The sequence below is a fragment of the Triturus cristatus genome, chromosome 5_1 (genome assembly GCF_964204655.1).
Source record: "Triturus cristatus chromosome 5_1, aTriCri1.1, whole genome shotgun sequence".
Lineage (NCBI taxonomy): Eukaryota > Metazoa > Chordata > Amphibia > Caudata > Salamandridae > Triturus > Triturus cristatus.
In genome coordinates, this window is record NC_140587.1 from 258,337,142 (window position 1) to 258,356,008 (window position 18,867).

Sequence of the window (18,867 nt, forward strand, 5' to 3'; positions counted from 1 at the left end):
TCTGCCAGTGGATTAATCACCTTGTGAATAGATTCCCACAGCAGTCCCCACTCCCGGAGGAGGGTGTCCACCTTCCTATACCAGAAAGTCTTGCAAGACAGAACGCGCGAAGTGGCCCTCCCGCCTCATCTCAGAGTCCAAGCAATAATGCTTTGCGAAAGTATGGAAGGAGGCCCAAGTCGCGGCTTTACAAATATCTGCCACAGGAACACCCCGGGCCAAAGCAGATGTAGATGATTTAGCTCTAGTTGAATGAGCCCCAATACCCTCAGGAGGAACCTTACCAGCCAGGACATAGCAGATCTTGATTGCAAGGATGATCCATCTTGATAGAGTGCGCTTGTGCACCGCTCTTCCTTTGGAATGTCCAACATAACCCACGAAGAGCTGATCGTCCAGACGATAGCCCTTCGTTCTGTCCAAGTAAAAGCTAACAGCTCTCTTTGGGTCCAGGCGATGAAGCCTTTCCTCCTCCTTGGAGGGATGAGGAGGTGGATAAAAAACAGGGAGAGTAATAGACTGCCCCAAATGAAACGGAGTAACAACTTTGGGCAGGAAAGCAGCCCTGGTCCTGAGTACCATCCTTTCAGCATGTAATGTTAGAAAAGGGGGTTTAGAACTAAGAGCTTGAAGCTCACTCACCCTCCTTGCCGAGGTTATGGCTACAAGAAAGACCGTCTTAAAGGACAACAGCCTCATAGGACAACTATGAAGAGGCTCAAACAGGGACCCCATCAGAAAAGTTAAGACAAGATTAAGGTCCCACTGTGGCATTACAAAAGGAGTAGGTGGAAACTTGTTTGTAAGGCCTTTGATAAACCTCAGTACAACCGGAGATTTAAATAATGATGGTTGATCAGGTAGACATAAAAAAGCCGATAAGGCCGATAGATAGCCCATGACCGTGGCCACAGCACAGCCCTGCTGAACCAAGGAAAGAGCAAACTGGAGCACCTCAGAAAGATGGGCTTTTAAAGGGTCAATGGATCTCTCTCCACACCATTTTACAAACTTTGACCACATGTAGGAGTAAATGGACTTGGTGGAGTGTCGCCTGGCCGATAAAATAACATACACCACATCAGGTGGGAGAGAGAAAAAACTCAGGTTGCCCCGTTCAATCTCCAGGCATGAAGGTGTAAGCTCTGGAGGTGGGGGTGTAGAACCTGCCCCTCCGATTGCGAGAGGAGGTCTGCCCTCAGAGGGAGACGGAGCGGAGGGCACGAGGAGAGGTGGAGAAGATCTGTGTACCACACCCTTCTTGGCCAATCCGGGGCGATCAATATAACTTGGGCCCGGTCCTGGCGAATCTTCCTCAGAACCCGAGGAATCAAGGGTATGGGAGGAAACGTGTAAAGGAGTTGTGAGCCCCAACTCAACTGAAACGCGTCCCCCAACGCCCCCTGCATCAGAAACTGGAGACTGCAGAATGACGGGCAGTGCGTGTTCTCGCGGGTGGCGAACAGGTCCACCCGAGGGGTTCACCACGTTCGAAAGACGTAACGAACCACCTCCGGATGGAGCCTCCACTCGTGGTCGGCGGAGAACTGCCGACTGAGACTGTCCGCACGCACGTTCAGCACCCCGGCCAGATTTGCCATCAGACAAATCCGATGGTCCTGAACCCAGGACCAAAGACGCAGGGCCTCTCTGCAGAGACAATGCGACCCCACTCCTCCCTGCTTGTTGACATACCACATCGCGGTAGTGTTGTCCGTCAGGACTTGAACAGACTGACCGCGAAGGGAAGGGAGGAAGGCCTTGAGTGCCAAACGAATCGCCCGCAATTCCAAAAGGTTGATGTGAAGCAACCTTTCCTCTGGAGACCAAAGACCCTTGATCTCCAGATCCCCCAGATGAGCACCCCACCCTAAGGTGGAGGCATCCGTTATCACTGTGGCCACCGATGGAGGTAGATGGAAGGGCTTTCCTTGAGACAGATTGCCCTCCACGCTCCACCAAGATAGATCCGCTGCAGCTTCTCTGGAGATCCTGATCGACTCCCTGAGATCTCCATTGTGCTGATACCACTGCCTGGGGTGGCACCACTGGAGCGCCCTCATGTGCCAGCGTGCATGGTTGACCAACAGAATGCAGGAGGCGAACAGACCGAGCAGGCGAAGGACCTTCAGAACTGGAACAACCGCTCCATTGTGGAATAAAGGGACCATCTCCTGTGTGTCGAGAATTCTTTGAGGAGGAGGAAATGTCCGACATACAGTAGTGTCCAGTACCGCCCCTATGAACAGGTTGCGTTGAGAGGGCACCAGGTGAGATTTGGGCACGTTTATCGAAAAACCCAATTCGAACAACAGCTGAGATGTTACCTGCAGATGATGCTGCACCATCTCTGGGGACTCTGCCTTCAGAAGCCAGTCGTCCAGGTAGGGGAAAACCGGAATCCCCGACCTCCTGAGATTGATCGCTACCGCTGCCATCACCTTCGTGAAGACTTGAGGTGCGGTAGTAAGACCAAATGGGAGGACCGCAAACTGGTAATGTTGCGACCCAACCGTAAAACGGAGATACTTCCTGTGCGACTTCAGGATTGGGACATGGAAGTACGCTTCCTGCAAGTCTAGCGACACCATCCAGTCTCCTTTCTGCAACGCTTGAAGAACCTGCGCAAGGGTCAGCATCTTGAATTTCTCCTATTTCAGGTAAAAGTTCAAGACTCTGAGGTCCAGTATCGGACGCAATCTGCCGTCCTTCTTGGGAATCAGGAAATACCGGGAGTAGCATCCCTGACCCCTTTCCTGCTCCGGAACCACTACTATTGCACCCTTTTGAATCAAAGCTAGTACCTACTTCAGCAGAAGAAGCAGATGGTCTTCCGAGCAGTAACCTTGGCAAGGAGGGTAAGGGGGAGGAAACTCCCGAAAGGGAAGGGCGTACCCAGTCTCCACGAGGTTTAAAACCCAAAGGTCGGCTGTAACAGATTTCCAACCCCGCAGAAAGTGGGACACCCGACCCCCCCACAGGTCTTACATGATCCAGGATGGGGGATCTTCCCTAAAGCTTCATTGGGAGCAGAGAAGGCAGAAGATGAAGAGGGGTTGCGGCCAGAACCTCTCCGACCTCTTTGTCTCCCTCTATAGGACCTATAGAGGGGATTCTGCTGTTGTTGCTGCTGCTGCTGAGGCTGCCGGTAGGAGCGAAATGAAGACCTCCCGAAACCCCTGAACTTCTTAAGTCCAAATTCTTTAGCAGGAGCCTGCAGACCTAAAGATTTAGCTGTTACCCTACTCTCCTTAAATCTCTGTAGGGCAGAGTCAGCCTTTTCACCAAAATGTTTTTGTCCGTCAAAGGGCAAATCCACCAAGGTGGCCTGAACGTCCGTAGAGAAGCCAGACGAACGAAGCCACGCCTGCCTCCTAGTGGCTATAGACGACCCCATTATTCTCGCCACCGAATCAGCCATATCAAGGCCCGACTGAATCACCTCACTCGCAGCGGCCTGAGTATCTGCGACCACCTCCATAAAGGACGCCTTATCACCGTCAGGCAGCTTAGGGGCTAAAGATTTCATCGAGTCCATCAAAGCATGAACATAGCGCCCTAGCAAGCACGTGGCATTAGTGGACTTAAGCGCCATGCTCCCAGATGAAAAGGTTTTCTTAGCCGCTTGATCAACCTTTTTGGACTCCCTGTCCGCAGGAGTCTGAGGGAATGCTCCTGAAGCATGCTTCGAGCATGACGCCTGCACCACTAGACTTTCTGGCGAAGGGTGCGAAGATAGAAAATCTGGATCCCCAGGAGCCACCCTATATCTTCTCGCCACCTGCCTGTAGACCGCTGGTGACGATAGCGGCTTACGCCAGACTTCCACAATTGGCTCCAAAATAGCCTCATTGAAAGGCAGCAAAGGCTCACTGGTCGAGGAAGGCGAATGTAGCACCTCCGTAAGAAGGTTAGGCTTATATACCGCACAGGGCAACTGCAAATCCAACAGCTCTGCCGCCTTTTTTTTATCACCATATGATAGGGAGCCAGTTCCTGCGGCGGAGAGGACCTAGTAAAAGAATGCTCCCACTCCGGAGTCGTGTCCAGGCCACTAGCCTCCTGAATCCCCTCAATCTCAGAGGACGTGTCAACCTCACCTTCCTCCACCTCCACCTCCACTCTATATCGTTCTTCATCCAAGACCCTTTGGGCCTCTCTTCTTGAGCGGATCCGTGGAACCGGCGCCGTACACGGAGTCGGTGGAGCCAGAGGTGCCGAGGTCGGCGGCGCCGGACACGGCGCCGAGGTAGACGGCAACGGCGTCGAGGAAGGATCCGAAGAAGGTCGATCCATTCGACGCCGAGATGGATCCCCAGATGGCGCCAGAAACTGCCACGAAGGCGCCATCGGCAGGAAGGGTATAAACGGGGCCTGAGCGTAATGCTGCGGCACTCCCAGAGTATAGGCCAAAGAACCCACGGGACCAGTAGGTGCACCGGATGGGAAGGCAGCCCGTTGGAAGATTCCATACATTGTATTAAAAAAATGTGACGAATCCATACCCGGAGCCGGGAACTGTGGATAATGGCCTGGTCCCGGATCCGTCTGCGGAGTACCTGGTACCGGCGCCGCAGTGTCCTCCACAGGCGCCGCAGGCTCATCGGGCTCTAGAGAAGGCTCTTCTCCTTGCTCTTGCTCAGCCTCAGAAGCCGAAGACTCCACTGGAACGGTGACGGCGCCGGGGACTGCGCCGGGGACTGCGCTGGAGCCCGCTTCGGCGAAGGAGATCCCCCAGGAGACTTAGAAGGAGATATATCCTTACTTCGGCGTCTAGGCGAAGTCGATCTCGACGCCTTGTTCTTCGAAGACCGGCACAGAGAGGAATGCTTCCTTTTCTCATGGTGGTTCGTCGACTTCGAAGAATGCGAAGTCGACGACTCCGGCCTCGATCTCTCCTTCTTCCTACCTCTCTTCTCCTTTTTGGCCTTGGCCATGAAGAGCTTCGCCTCCCTTTCTTTCAACGCCTTGGGATTCATCCTCCTGCAGCTGGAACAATCTTCCACGTCGTGGTCGGATGAAAGGCACCACAAACAATCATAATGGGGGTCTGTCATAGACATGTGGCCCCCACATTCCCTACAGGGTTTAAAACCCGACTTCCTTGTCGAAGAAATGACAAATTTTTTCCAATAGTAACACCAAACGACTACAAAGTAGCAGGAGACTGCTGGAAAAACAGTTGCGCGTCGACGGCGCGGAAAAAAAGGAACTGACGTCATCACGCCGACGTGGCTCTCTTATGGCTCCGGTGACGTCATACGGAGTCGCGAGCGGAGCCGATGCATTATGACGTCGTCCACGTCGGCGTAGAGAGCTGGGTAAGAAAAGTTCCGTGGAATGCTGGCGCAGGGGATATTCACAAAGTGAGGAATCCACTGGCAGATGTATCCATCAGAAAGTAGTGTTTCGTAAACGTGTACAGTGATGCCCACGTGGCTGCCTGACAGATGTCATTTAGAGGCAGTCCCCTTCCTAAGGGGGTAGTGGCAGCCGTCGCCCTGGTGGAATGGGCTCGTAGCCCGACTGGAGGCTCCTTTTTAGCCAGAGAGTAACAAATTAATTCACAGCACGACCCATCGAGAAATGGTGCATTTGTGTACGGCCCGACCCTTCTTTGCACCCACGTAGCCAACAAAAAGTTAATCATCACCCGGAACTGCTTTGTGCGATCCAGATAGGAGAGCGCACGTTTTGGGTCCAGACGGTGGAACCTCTCTTCTTCGTTTGAAAGATGCGGAGGCGGTAAGAAGGTGGACAAAGTGATAGTCTGCCCGATGTGGAAGGCAGTGACCACCTTAGGAAGAAAGGACGGACAGGTCCGGAGAACCACCTTGTCCGGATGAACAGACAAGGAGGTTTTGAGGAAAAAGCCTGGAGCTCATTCACCCTTCTAGCAGAAGTGATGGCTACTAGGAATGCAGTCTTAAGGGTTAAGAGACGTAAAGGACAGTTATAAAGCAGTTCAAAGGTAGCGCACATTAAGTAAGTTAGCACAAGATTCAAGTCCCACTGAAGCATAATGAATGGAATTGGAGGCAAGAGATGCGTCAAGCCTTTCAAGAAACGGTTAACTACCGGGGACTAGAAAAGAGAAGGCTGATCTGGCAGCCGAAGGAAAGCAGAGATGGCTGAAAGGTAGCCCTTGATAGTGGCTAGAGCAGAGCACTGCTGGGCTAAAGAGAGAAGGAACAAGAGTACGTCAGAGAGAGGAGCAGAAAGGGATCCACAGCCTTTGCTGTGCACCATGCCACAAATGTGTTCCACCTGCAGACGTATACAGTCTTTGTGGAGGGACGCCTGGCTGCCAAGTTTACATCACAGACTTTGGGAGGCAGGTCGAAAGACGTCAACTGCAGCCGCTCAATCTCCACGCAAGGAGGTGGAGACTGGACAGGTTCGGGTGGAGAACCGTCCCCTGCTGCTGCGATAGAAGATCCTACCGAAGAGGCAGTCTGACCAGAGGATCGATGGCCATGTTGAGCAGCTCTGGCTACCAGACTATTCGTTCCCAATCCGGAGGCACAAGAATGATTTTCTTCAGCACTCTGGGCAGAAGTGGTATAGGCGGAAAGGCGTTCAACAGACAGCAACTCCACTCACGACGAAAAGCGTCACCGAGCGAGTGCCGCCTTGGACATTCCAATCAGTAGAATTGCTAACATTGCACGTTCTCTTCGGTGGCAAATAGATCTAACCAAGGCTCTCCCCGCTGTTGAAAGAGACCTTGCACCACCTCCGAGTGAAGACGCCATTCGTGATCCATCATGCACCGGCGGCTGAGTTTGTCCACCCTGATGTTCAGAGAACCTGACAGGTGTTGAACCACCAAGGAAATGCCTTGATGTTCCAGCCATGTCCAAAGGCGTAGGGCCTCCTGACATAGGATCCACGACCCCACCCCGCCCAGTTTGTTGCAATACCACATGACGGCGGTGTTGTCCGTGCCTCTGATCTCCGCCTCTCCCATGTGGCCGCCCCATCCCAGAAGGGAGGCATCTGTCACCACAGTGTGGTCTGGTTGGAGAAGGGAGAGGGACCTGCCAGTGTCCCAATCCTGGTTTGTGAGCCACCACTGCAGTTGTTGAGCAGTGCCCTCAGATCTGGACATTATCGGACAGATTCCCCTTATGCTGCGTCCACTGGAACTTCAGGTCCCACTGCAGAGCCCGCATATGCCAGCTGGCATGATTGATCAGCAAGATGCAGGAGGCCATGAGGCCAGCAGCCTCAGGGTCATTCTGACCGAAACCCGGGACAAGGGCTGAAAGATCGGAAGCAAAGCCCAAATGTCCCGGACTCGCTGTTCGGGAGGATAGACCCGAAACTGCGTCGTGTCCAGAACCGCTCCGATGAAGAGGAGCTTCTGAGAGGGAATCAGGTGCGACTTTGGCACATTGATGGAGAACCCCAGCTGATGCAGGAGGTCGGCCGTAGTCTGGAGGTGGGAGACGACTGCCTGGGGCGAGCCAGCCTTCAACAGCCAGTCGTCTAGAAAGGGGAAGACTGAAACCCCTGATCTGCGCAGATGAGCTGCGACCGCCGCCATCACTTTCATGAACACCCGAGGGGCGCTGGTAAGGCCAAAGGGGAGCACAGTAAACTGAAAGTGCTTGTGGCCTACCGTGAACCGCAGGTAACGCTGGTGGGCTGGCATGATGGGAATGTGAAAATAAGCATCCTGCAAGTCCAACGCTACCATCCAGTCTTGCGGGTCGAGGGCAGACAAGACCCCAGCAAGAGTCAACATCTTGATCTTCTCCTTCCAGAGGAAGCGACTGACGTCTCCGAGGTCCAAGATAGGCCCATGACCTCCTTTGGAACCAGAAAGTAGTGGGAGTAGCAACCACGACCTACTTGTGGGACAGGAAGGCGCTCGATCGCTCCCTTGGCCAAGAGAGCCGTAACTTCGTGCTGGAGAAGGGCCAGATGATCCTCCGACATGCGGTGGTAACGAGGTGGCATGGCTGGAGGGATAGTCTCAAAGGGACTGTCTGCAAAACCCACCTGTCCGAAGTGATGGTGCACCAGTGAGGGAGGGGATTACGAATCCTGCCGCCCACTGTCGTTTGATGGGCCTGAAAGGTCGCATCAGGAGGGTTTGGAGGCTGCTGCAGATGGAGGGTTGGTGGACTGGCCTGCCAGCTGGTCCTCTGAACCACGACGCTGGTTCCCACGTCCCCGGCCGCGCAAAGGGTGGGTAACTTGCTGTGGCCTGTGGTCCTGGGTGGGACATAGCGTGGCACCCCTTCCGTAGCCACAAAAGGGGCGAAAAGCAGACTGCGCCAGACAGGAGGAGATGCCCAAGGACTTGGCCGTAGCCTGTGAGTCTTTGAAGCGTTCTAGGGCGTTGTCTGCTTTGTCGCCAAAAGGCGACGGCCCATCAAAGGGCATGTCCATCAAGGTGTACTGGACATCCCCTGGACCTCATCCAGGCGTAGCGACGGAGTGCTACAGACGTTGAAATGGTCCAGCCCAGAGAGCAGATCGTAAACTTAGCTGCATCTCTCCCGGCGGCGACAGCCTGGGAGAGCACTACCCAGGCCTCCTCCAGACCTTGAGGTAGCACTTGAGCCACCTTATCCCACACTGGGTGCGAATAACAGCCCAAGAGACATACGGTGTTTACGGACCGCAGTCGTAAGCTGGCGGAAGAGAACATTTTCTTCCCAAGATGGTCCAGCTTCTTGGATTCTTTTTCCGATGGAGCGGTAGGGAAAGTGCTTTTGGAGGTGGGGGCTTGGACCACCAAGCTCTCCGGGGTGGGGAGTTGGGAGAGGAAAGTGGGGTCACCTGGAGGCGGGCGGTGGTGGCGGGCGAACATCCTGTCCACGGGAGCCCCCGTGTTGGGCCTGGACCACGTGCCCAAAAGGACGTCGTTGAGGGTCTCATTAAGCAGACGCAGGGGCTCCGAAGAGCTCGCTGCCGGTTGAAGCACCTCAGTCAGGATAGTCCTGACCGCCACCGTAGGAAACCTCGGCCGCCCTACGCAACACCACATGTAGCCACGGTAGGAGGAGACAACATGCCAAGGTCGGGTGAAGTGGCAAGACCACTGGCATCCCCCAGTTCCTCTCTCCAGTCCTTCTCAGGCTCAAGCTGACCAGTTAAAGGGTCACCTGACCCCTCCCAGTCCTCATCTTCCTCTGGGTGCCACTGTGGTTGGAAAGGGGCCTCAGGAGTGAACAGGGGCATGAAAACCCCACCCGGCTCCTGTCGACGCCGGTCCAGTGCTGTGTCCATGTCGGGAAGGAGGATGGGGTCATCGCCGGCCGGGGGGCCGAACAGCGTCGGGCACGTTAGTGGTGCTGTTGGAAGTGGCATCGGTGGAGGTGTAGTAAGGTCAAGCGGCGCTGATCCAGATCCAGGCCTGGATTCAAGGGGGGCTTGCGGGGCTGGAGCCGGCGGCAGCGAAGACCTAGGCCCCCCAAATGAGTCAGCGGAGCCCAAAGGCGCACCGGCGGGGTCCGTCTGCCCAAAGATGGCATGCATCGCCTCGTAGAATGTACGAAGCTGGGCGGGGGTCGCTCTAGGTCCCGGAAAGGGAGGGAAGTTCGGAGTCGACCCTTCATGCTTCAGTGGTAACACCCGCACGCCTTGATGAGTTGGCCAAATGACGAGGAGAAGGAGAATAGCGACGATGCTTCTTCAACTTCTTCTTATGCTTCAACTTACTCGACCCAGAGTGCGAAGTCTTGGATGACTTTGAGCCGGACTGATGGTGGTTCCACGACCGGGCTTTCGACCTCCCACTTGACTGGGACCTCAAACTGCATGGAGCAGACTGCCGTCGTTCAAGTAGCTTTTGGGGCCGCTCCCGCAAAGCCTTCGGCGTCAGCTACTGACAGTCCGAGCACAACTTGGGTTCGTGGTTGTGTCCCAGGCAAAAGAGGCACACGCGGTGCGGATCAGTCACCGACACCAATCGGTTACAGGAACCGCAGGCCTTAAAACCGGGCATCCCTCGTGCACCTGTTTGGAGTCGGAGACTCGAAAGAAGACGTCGACAAAAGTCGAGAAAAACTTAGTCAATAATGACTGAATTACCGCTTTCCCGGATCTGCGCTGGCTGGCGTGGAAAAAGAAAGAACTGACGTCAGCGAGCGAGGGCGGCGGCGAAGTAGCTGCCGCGATGTCATCCCTGCGACCACGACGCCGATGACTGACGCTGCGCCGACCGAAGCCACCTTCCGACGTGCAGAGATACAGCTGACGAAAAAACTTTCCGGATCCAGTCTGATGCCTGGGGGTAATTCTAAGGTAAGGAATCTATAACTAACGTGTTCCTTTCAGATATAAATGTTTAAGCAGACATTCCATTAAATGCTTCAACTACATGTTAATTGTTCTGAGGATAGCCTTTCTATCACATTTGGACCATAGAAACATACAAAAGCTGTCAAATTCATTCTCAGCCCATTCTTTTGTTTGTATCAGTATTGGCTAACATGCTTTAATGTGGAGTTACAAGTTCTCATGAGGTTAGATATGAATAACAAATTAAGTAACCTACTTTCACCACTGAGGTCAACAGAGATGATGGCTCTTGGAAACTGATATGCAGTATTTGTCACTGTAAACATATTTTTCAGCGGCAAAGTATTTCCATAGGACTGATTCAGTGGGGTAGGGCATCTTTCCAGTACATTCAAGGGATTCCCATCACAGTCTGTATGTTCTGTAATATAACAAACAAACAAAAAGCAAATGTTTTTGTCAAATTACAAAAAAAATAATTTAGTGGGACTATCTTTAAAGTTGAGATTTCACCTCGTCTGTGTTTAATTAAACAAGACATCATTCAGTTTGTTTGCCTCATTCGTGTGCTTATTAAAACTGAAATAAACTAATCGCAAGGACTCACTGCAGAGGCCTTGAGGATCACATGTGAATCTATTACACAAATTAAAAAAAGACATCAATGCTGGAGAAGAAAAAGCTACTTACTTGCAATACTAGTTCCTCCCCAAGGGTATTGCAATCTTAATTATCTGTTAATTTCTTCCACTTCTTGAGGAAGATTCTGAACACATTTCTCCTTTATTTACGCTGATTTAAGCTAACATCACATTGTAAGGGTGTTTCTATATCATTCGATGTCTTAACATCTTTGTTCTTGAAGAAAAAAGGTGTCTTTTTTCACCTCCATACTACTTTTGACAACTATGCCAACACCTTTGATAAATGTCCAGCCTATGGCGAGAAAATCAAAGGGCCAGTTATCCATCCTCGTCAGAAAAGTGTGACGACCCAGAGTGAATATCACCGCGATCTAGATATTTGTGCAACAGGCGCAGAAAAGAAGAACGTGAACGACTTAGAACACAGGTAACATGCTGGCAGCGGACCTGAATTTCCCAGCCCTAGAAGACGATGCTGCAGGTATTCACCTCAGGTTTCAGACTCCGATCAGGTTGGGGTGATTTATCACGGTAGGAAGCTGGGTTTCTGTTGCAGTAAACCCCCCACTTGTTGCCAAACTACAGATGCATTTTGACTCTATGTGCCCTGGGTCCCTGCCAATCAGGTTACCTGGGACTGTGTTCTTTCCCAAAACTGCACCTTGTACCACTAATTGGCACCTCTCTGGCCACATGTCAGTCTCTTGTAAAGGGCACATGGGCACTGTGGCCAGGGAAGGCCTCAAAGGGCTGCAGCACTTATTGTGCCACCCTTGGAGGCCATGTAGCTATAGCTATATATATATATATATATATATATATATATATATTTATATTCATTCGCTCTCTCTCGCTCTCTCTCCCACTCATTCTCTCTCCCTCTCAAATTCTCTCCTTCTCTCTCTTTTCTCTCTCCATCCCTGTGTGCCATGCCTACAATCCACTGCCCTGGCATAGGTCAGCCACCCCTCAAGCTGGGTGCACTCTACCAGTGGTGAGTGTACAAGTGCTCGAGCCCTGTACCCCTACAGTGTCTATGCCAAATCTTAGACATTGTAAGTGCAGTAATGCCATTAAAAGTATATGGTGCTGGAAGTTTGTCATTACGAACTCTACAGTACCATAATGGCTTTATTGGAAACTGGAAAGTTTGGTATCAAACTTCTCAGCACATAAATCCACACTGATGCCAGTGTGGGATTTAATGAAAAATGCACTCAGAGGGCATCTAAAAGATGCCCCTTGAAAAACGACCAGCCTCTGGTGGGTTCCCCGACTGGTACACACCAGCCTGCTTCCTTGAGACATGTTTCTGGACCCCTGGGGTGGGAGCCTTCGCTCCCGGATCCCAGAAACAAAGCCTTTCCCGGGTGGAGGTGTTCACACCTCCCCCAGGCTAGGAAGAGCCATCTGTGGCAGGTGAGCTTCAAAGGCCTTGCCGCCTTTGTAATGCGACCCCCAGCCGCTCCTGCTATCAGGAGCAGGGCCCCTTCCTGTCTACCCTCCTTTTCGGTGGGAAGACAAGTGGGAAAAATTAGCAGAGCCCAGAAGGTGTGCCCACCTCTGCCAACCCCACCCCTCAGGTCAGTAGCCCATTAGCTACTGACCTCGAGACCCCTAAAACCCCCCTAAATAAAGTATTAAGGGGGCAGCCCTGAACCAAGAAGACAGATTTCCGCAACCTACAAAGGAGGACAAAAGAAGAAGCCCAGCAGAGGAGACTGCAGAGAACAACTGACTTGGCCCCAGCCCTACCAGCCCATCTGCAGTTTCCAGGGATCCTGGGTCAGAAGTCGCCCTGTCCTGCAATCCTCGACCTCCAGAACCCTGGGAGGACGGACTGCCTTCAACAAAGACCAGATCTCCTGTCAAACGCAGCTCTGTGCAAAAGAAACAGCCAAGAAAGACTCTGAGCCTGCTGAGGACAAAGAAACCGGACGCCTGGAACCACCACTGCACCCAACGCCTATGCCCGAGTCAAAGTGGTACCGGTCCCAGCGACGTCTCCCAGCGCTCCAGAGTCCGAGTCCATGGTGGGTTGGCCCCTCTAGGAGTCCCCAACCTCGCCTGCAGCCTCTGCACGGACACCCCCCCAAATGCAAGTGGCCCTGTAAGGTGAAATCCGACCTCAAAAGACACCCCTGCATCCAGGCGCCCTGCGCCCTGGAGAAAAGAACCAGAGGTGCACCTACGTTCTGAGCCCTCCAACTTACCTGCCCAGCTGTTGGTTCCTCCCGGACGTTTTTTTGGACCGAGCCTGCAGCTAAAAACCAAAACCGAGAATCCCCATTGAAAACAACAGAGCACCCGATGCCAAAACAGAACCATGCACCGCTGTGGGTGCACCTTGTGTGCAAACTCCGATACCCCTTTGCCCTGAGCCTAACACTAGGAGCTTTGCTCCCACAGCCTTTGGCCTGCTCGTGAGCAGCCACCAACTGGAGGCCCCCTATCCCCCATTGGATAACTATGGGCCTCAACACTCTTCAACCGGCGGCCCTAGTGCTGCTGAGGGTGTTTCAAGAGTGCATCCTTGACCCTGGGGGAACCCTTGTTCTAACCCAAGAAACTCAACAGCAAAGACTGAGTTCTTACCTGTTAACCGATAACTTCATTTCTCCCCATAGAAATACATTGACTGTTTTCCCCTGAAAAATGTTCTAAGTGTGAAGTTGATTTGTATGAAAACCTGAAAAGCTACACGTGTACAAAATTGATTTTACTTACCTTTTCTCTAGGAAATGTCCCAGTGTGCTATCTAGGCATATCACACTGAGTAGAAAAAGTAACTTAAAAAGTAATCAGAAAAGTAACTGAAAAATAATCTGAAAAGTAGTTTTGACATTTTAACTTATCTGTATTTCAATCAATTGCATTTGAACCTGCATTCAATTGTAAAACATTGCATAAGATTTTGTAAAGCATTTATTTCACTTACCTGTGCCAGGCGTGGCTTGGTTCTAGAAATAAAATAACTTCATAATATTTTAATACAAACAAAATTGGTCTGAGTTTAGTCTTTGAGTGTGTGACATAATTTGCTGATTGAGTGGGTACAACAAATGCTTAACACTACCCTCTGATAAAGGCTTACTGCTCCCCCACACTACCACAAATAAAGAGTTTGGTGCTATCTGATTTTACCTCTGCCTACCTTTGGGGTTCCACTGGACTGTGTGCACACTATACCTCATTTTGGTATAGTATATACAGAGCCAGCTTCCTACAATCACCAGTTTCTGTAAAGTCAGGATCATCTAGGATTTATGCTACTGTTGTTCCTTACACGAGTACTCTAATAGAACAGCAACAAAAATGTCTTCTGCAGACCACCAAGCCTGAAGTCAGCACCTCAGTTACTTTGGAAACAATACATATAAAATCTCCAGCTCACCCTAGTGCACCTGTAGTTCTTAGACTCCCGGAGCCTATGATGGGACACTTTCCAATATCCTTTTCATAAATGAGCTCTCAAAGTCTGCAAGGAATATGCTACTTAACCCCATAAGCATCAGTTTTAGTGCTGTAGATTCACATGATCTGCATACTCCTACCATCTAGTGTTGGGCACAGGCGTTTGCAACTTGTTATTCTTCGAAAGAGTCTTTTGAATCACAAGATATAACGATGCGGCTATTAGTTGGAATGCGAATGGGCACAAGCTACATTGTCAGATCTTTTCCGGCACAGAGGCTGAGAGTAAGGAGGGCACATGAGATAGAAAAGTTGGGCGACTATGGAAGAAATCATATACAAAGAGTTACGGTATGTAAGTAAAGTGAAGAAATGCACATCTGCAACAAACAAAAGGTTCCCAGGAAGCAGAACGGGTGCATGTGAATCTACAGCACCACACCCAAAAAACAAATGCTTACAGGGTAACATTCTGTTTGAAAGATGTGTGGCTGTAGGCTCTGCATAGACTGTAAAGAAGTATTGCCCCTAAGCGGTGGTTAGTCAGTGAATGTTGAAGAATACTGAAACAAAGTTCTTAGGTCAGCTTGACGGAGTGCTAAGACAGCCGCACAGTGGTGCTTGGTAAACGTGTGTAGAGTGGATCATGCAGCTGTCTTACAAATGTCAGCTATGGGGATATTTCCAAGGAGGCCCTGGTAGCTTATTTTTGTCTGTCTGGAATACAGCCTGGGTGGGGCAGGCAAGCTTCTTTTAGCTTTAATGTAGCCCGTTTGGATACATTTGACAATTCATCTGGCTATGCCCGGTTTTGAGAACATTTGCTCTTTGTGAGGTTTTGTAAAAGCAAAGAAAAGCTGCTGTGTTTTGCGAAAGGGCCGGGGAGTAGATACAGCAAGACCCCCGTGGACCGCTTTGCATCCACAGCATCATCCACAGCATCCTTAAGTATCTTCATCATTCTTCATCCCTTGCAGCAGGGCCACTCCTATAGAAAGCAGTCACACGACCAGGCAATATATTACACCCCTTTTCCCCACAGCTGCCCTGTTGCTGCGACAGAAAGTCTTCCTGGAGGGGAAGTCTGATCAGAGGACAGATCCTTAAGGACAGTAGCTTTGGATACCATACTCTCTCTTCCCAGTCCAGAGCCACTAGGATGACTTGGGCTCTGTCAGTCCTGATCTTCTTCAGAACTCGGGGCAGGAGATGTTGATTATGCTACTTACCAGTATGCATCTGTTCTTGGCATGTAGGGCTGCTGACATTCATATCTGTGCATAGATCGCCGCCTAGTGTTGGGTCCGGATGATTGCACATTGTTGTCCTGGAAGAGTCTTCGAAGTATCACGAGATAGGTGGCTCCTCCCCTGGACTACAGTGCGCATGGGCATCCTCTCCATCCTTAGATTGTTTTTCGCCATTGTGGCAGTGATGGAGTAGATATAGGAAGTGATGACCATGCTATACAGAAATTCTGAGTGCTGCAGCCGCGACAGGCGCCGGGGAGGAGGGTGGGCGATATGAATGTCAGCAGCCCTACATGCCAAGAACAGATGCATACTGGTAAGTAGCATAATCAGTTCGAGGCATGTGGGCTGCTGAATTCATATCTGTGCATAGAATATATAGCAGTACCTCCCCTAGCGGCGGCTACCTGTGCCAGCTGCAGCAGTCTGGAAAAGAGTTTTGAGAACAGCCTGTCCTACAGCTGCCTGCTGTCTTGAGTGTACATCTACGCAGTAGTGTTTGGTAAATGTATGTATAGTGGACCCCGTGGCTGCTCTACAAATTTCGTGTAAAGGGATGTTTCCTAGGAAAGCCATGGATGCCCCTAACTTTCGTGTTGAGTGGGCTCGTGGGGGAACCGTTAATGTGCGTTTAGCTTTGTGATAGCAAATCTGAATGCATTTAACGATCTATCTGGCTATTCCTGCTTTGGAAATGGCGTTGTTTTTGTGTTGTGGAGAGAAGGCAACGAAGAGTTGTTTAGTTTTTCTAAAATCCTTTGTCCTGTCAATATAGTACATGAGAGCCCGCTTTACATCTAGTGTATGGAGCATTCTTTCCGCGACATTTTGCGGATTTTGGAAGAAAACGGGCAGTTCGATAGTTTGGTTAATGTGGAACTGTGATATGACTTTGGGCATGAACTTGGGGTTGGTGCGTAGGACAACCCTGTTTGCGTGGACCTGAATGAATGGCTCCTGAATGGTTAGTGCCTGGAGTTCAATAACTCTCCTTAAGGAAGTGATGGCCACTAGGAAAGCCACTTTCCAGGTGAGGAATTGAATCTCACATGAATGGAGAGGTTCAAAGGGCGGACCCATTAGTCTGGTGAGGACCAAGTTGATGTTCCACACCGGTGCTGGTGGGTGTCTGGGGGGGGAATTACTCGTTTGAGTCCCTCCAAGAACGCTTTAACGGCAGGTACTTTGAATAAGGACAGGTGCTGCCTGTTTTGGAGGTAGGCTGCTATCGCGGTCAAATGGATGCGTATTGAGTTGTATGCTAGATTACAGCGGTACAGGTGTAAGAGGTAGCATATGATGTTTTGAATAGACGCGTTCAGTGGGTTAATGTCATTGTTGTTGCTGTAAATGACAAACCTTTTCCATTTGGCCGCATAGCAGGCTCTAGTAGTGGGCCTCCTGGCTTCTTTGATGATAGTCATACAGTCAGGTGGTAAGTTTAGGTAGCCAAACTTTAAGACCTCAGGAGCCAGATCGCCAGGTTCAGCTGTTGGGGATCTGGGTGCTGAATCTCGCTATGGTTTTGCGTTAAAAGCGCTGGTTTTATCCGCAGTCTTTGATGAGGCACCAGGGAGAGTTCCAGAAAGGTGGTGTACCATGGCTGGCGTGCCCACGTTGGAGCAACTAGGATAAGGGTGAGCGAGTGTTGCCTCAGTTTGCGCGCCACCAGCGGTATTAATGGTGCTGGGGGAAAAGCGTACGCAAATTTGCCGGACCAGTTCATCCATATCGCATTGCCCTGCAACTGTGGGTGTGGGAACCTGGCGGCAAAGCTTTGGCATTTTGCGTTTTCCCTTGTGGCGAATAGGTCTATCTCTGGATGACCCCACTGCTGGAAGTACGGTTGGAGTACTGACGGATGTAGTTCCCACTCGTGCATCTGGTGGCTGTGTCTGCTGAGCAGATCCGCCATCTGGTTGTCCTTGCCCGGGAGGTGTTCCGCCATGAGGAATATGTTCCTCTGAATGGCCCACTTCCACATGCTCTGAGCCAGATGAGACCACTGTGGAGAGTGTGTTCCTCCCTGCTTTTGTATGTAGTACATGGCAGTCATGTTGTCCGTCCGGATCAACACAACCTTGTTGCACAAATGTACTTTGAATGCCTTCATGGCTAGGAAGATTGCCATCAGTTCCAGAAGGTTGATGTGCATCTTCTTTTGTTGTGTCGTCCATTGTCCCTGCACTGTATAATTGAGCACATGCGCTCCCCATCCCTGGAGAGACGCGTCCGCTGTCAGTATGATTTGTGGAACAGGCTCTTGGAACGGTCGGCCCTTGCAAAGGTTTTGTGGATTCCACCAATGCAGAGAGTTGTATGCCCGACCGCTCACCAACACTAGGTCTTTTAGTTGCCCGTGAGCCTGATTCCATTGACGTGCCAAGCACTCCTGAAGCGGGCGCATATGTAGTCTCGCGTGTGGGACTATGAAAATGCAGGAGGCCATCATGCCTATCAACTGCATGAACACTCGCGCAGGAAGGGAGTGTTGAGGTTTGAATTTTGAGATCAGCAGTTGCATGCTGTTGATTCTCCCTAGAGTAGGCTGAGCTGTGGCTGCCAGAGTGTTGATTGTGGCGCCTAAGTATTGTTGCACGTGGGCAGGTTGGAGATGTGATTTGGAGTAGTTTAGTGAGAATCCCAGATCGTGAAGAAGGTGAATGGTGTGGGACATGTGGGCGGCACATTGTTGTGCTGACTTGGCTTGAACTAGCCAGTCGTCGAGATAAGGGAAGACATGAATGTTTTGTCTTCTCAGATGTGCGGCCACAGTCGCCAGGCACTTGGTAAAGACCCTGGGTGCTGTCGTTACTCCGAAGCGGAGAACTTTGAACTGATAGTGATTCCCTTGAATAGTGAACCTGAGGTATTTCCTGTGTGAAGGGTGTATGGGTATGTGGAAGTATGCATCCTTCAGGTCTAGCGTGGCTAGGAAATCCCCTTGACTGAGTAGTGGGAGAACCTGCTGGAGGGTGAGCATATGGAAATGCTCTGACAGAATATATAGGTTTAGGGGTCGCAGGTCTAGAATAGGTCTGAGCGAGCCGTCCTGTTTTGGGATTAAGAAGTACAGAGAGTACATCCCTGTTCCCTGCTGGTTGATGGGCACTACTTCTATCGCCCCCTTTGCGAGCATAGCAAGCACTTCTTGCTGGAGTAAATGTAAGTGCTCGGCTGACATAGGACGGTGCTTTGGTGGTATGTTGGGTGGAGTGGAAGTTAGTTCTAGACAGTACCCGTGCTGGATGATGTCCCTGACCCACCTGTCCGTGGTGATGTTCTTCCACGCGGACAGGAAC

General features: G+C 51.2%; 1 protein-coding gene across 3 annotated transcripts in view; it reads right to left on the reverse strand.

Moving 5' to 3' along the window:
• The window catches only part of PHF20L1 (PHD finger protein 20 like 1), an 802,667-nt gene that overhangs the window by 306,157 nt on the left and 477,643 nt on the right, over positions 1-18,867 (reverse strand). For all 3 annotated transcript variants that reach the window (XM_085604898.1, XM_085604900.1, XM_085604899.1), the window contains one exon: positions 10,514-10,678. In XM_085604898.1, coding sequence (XP_085461024.1) covers positions 10,514-10,678 — 165 coding nt within the window. The remainder of the gene's footprint in view (positions 1-10,513; positions 10,679-18,867) is intronic.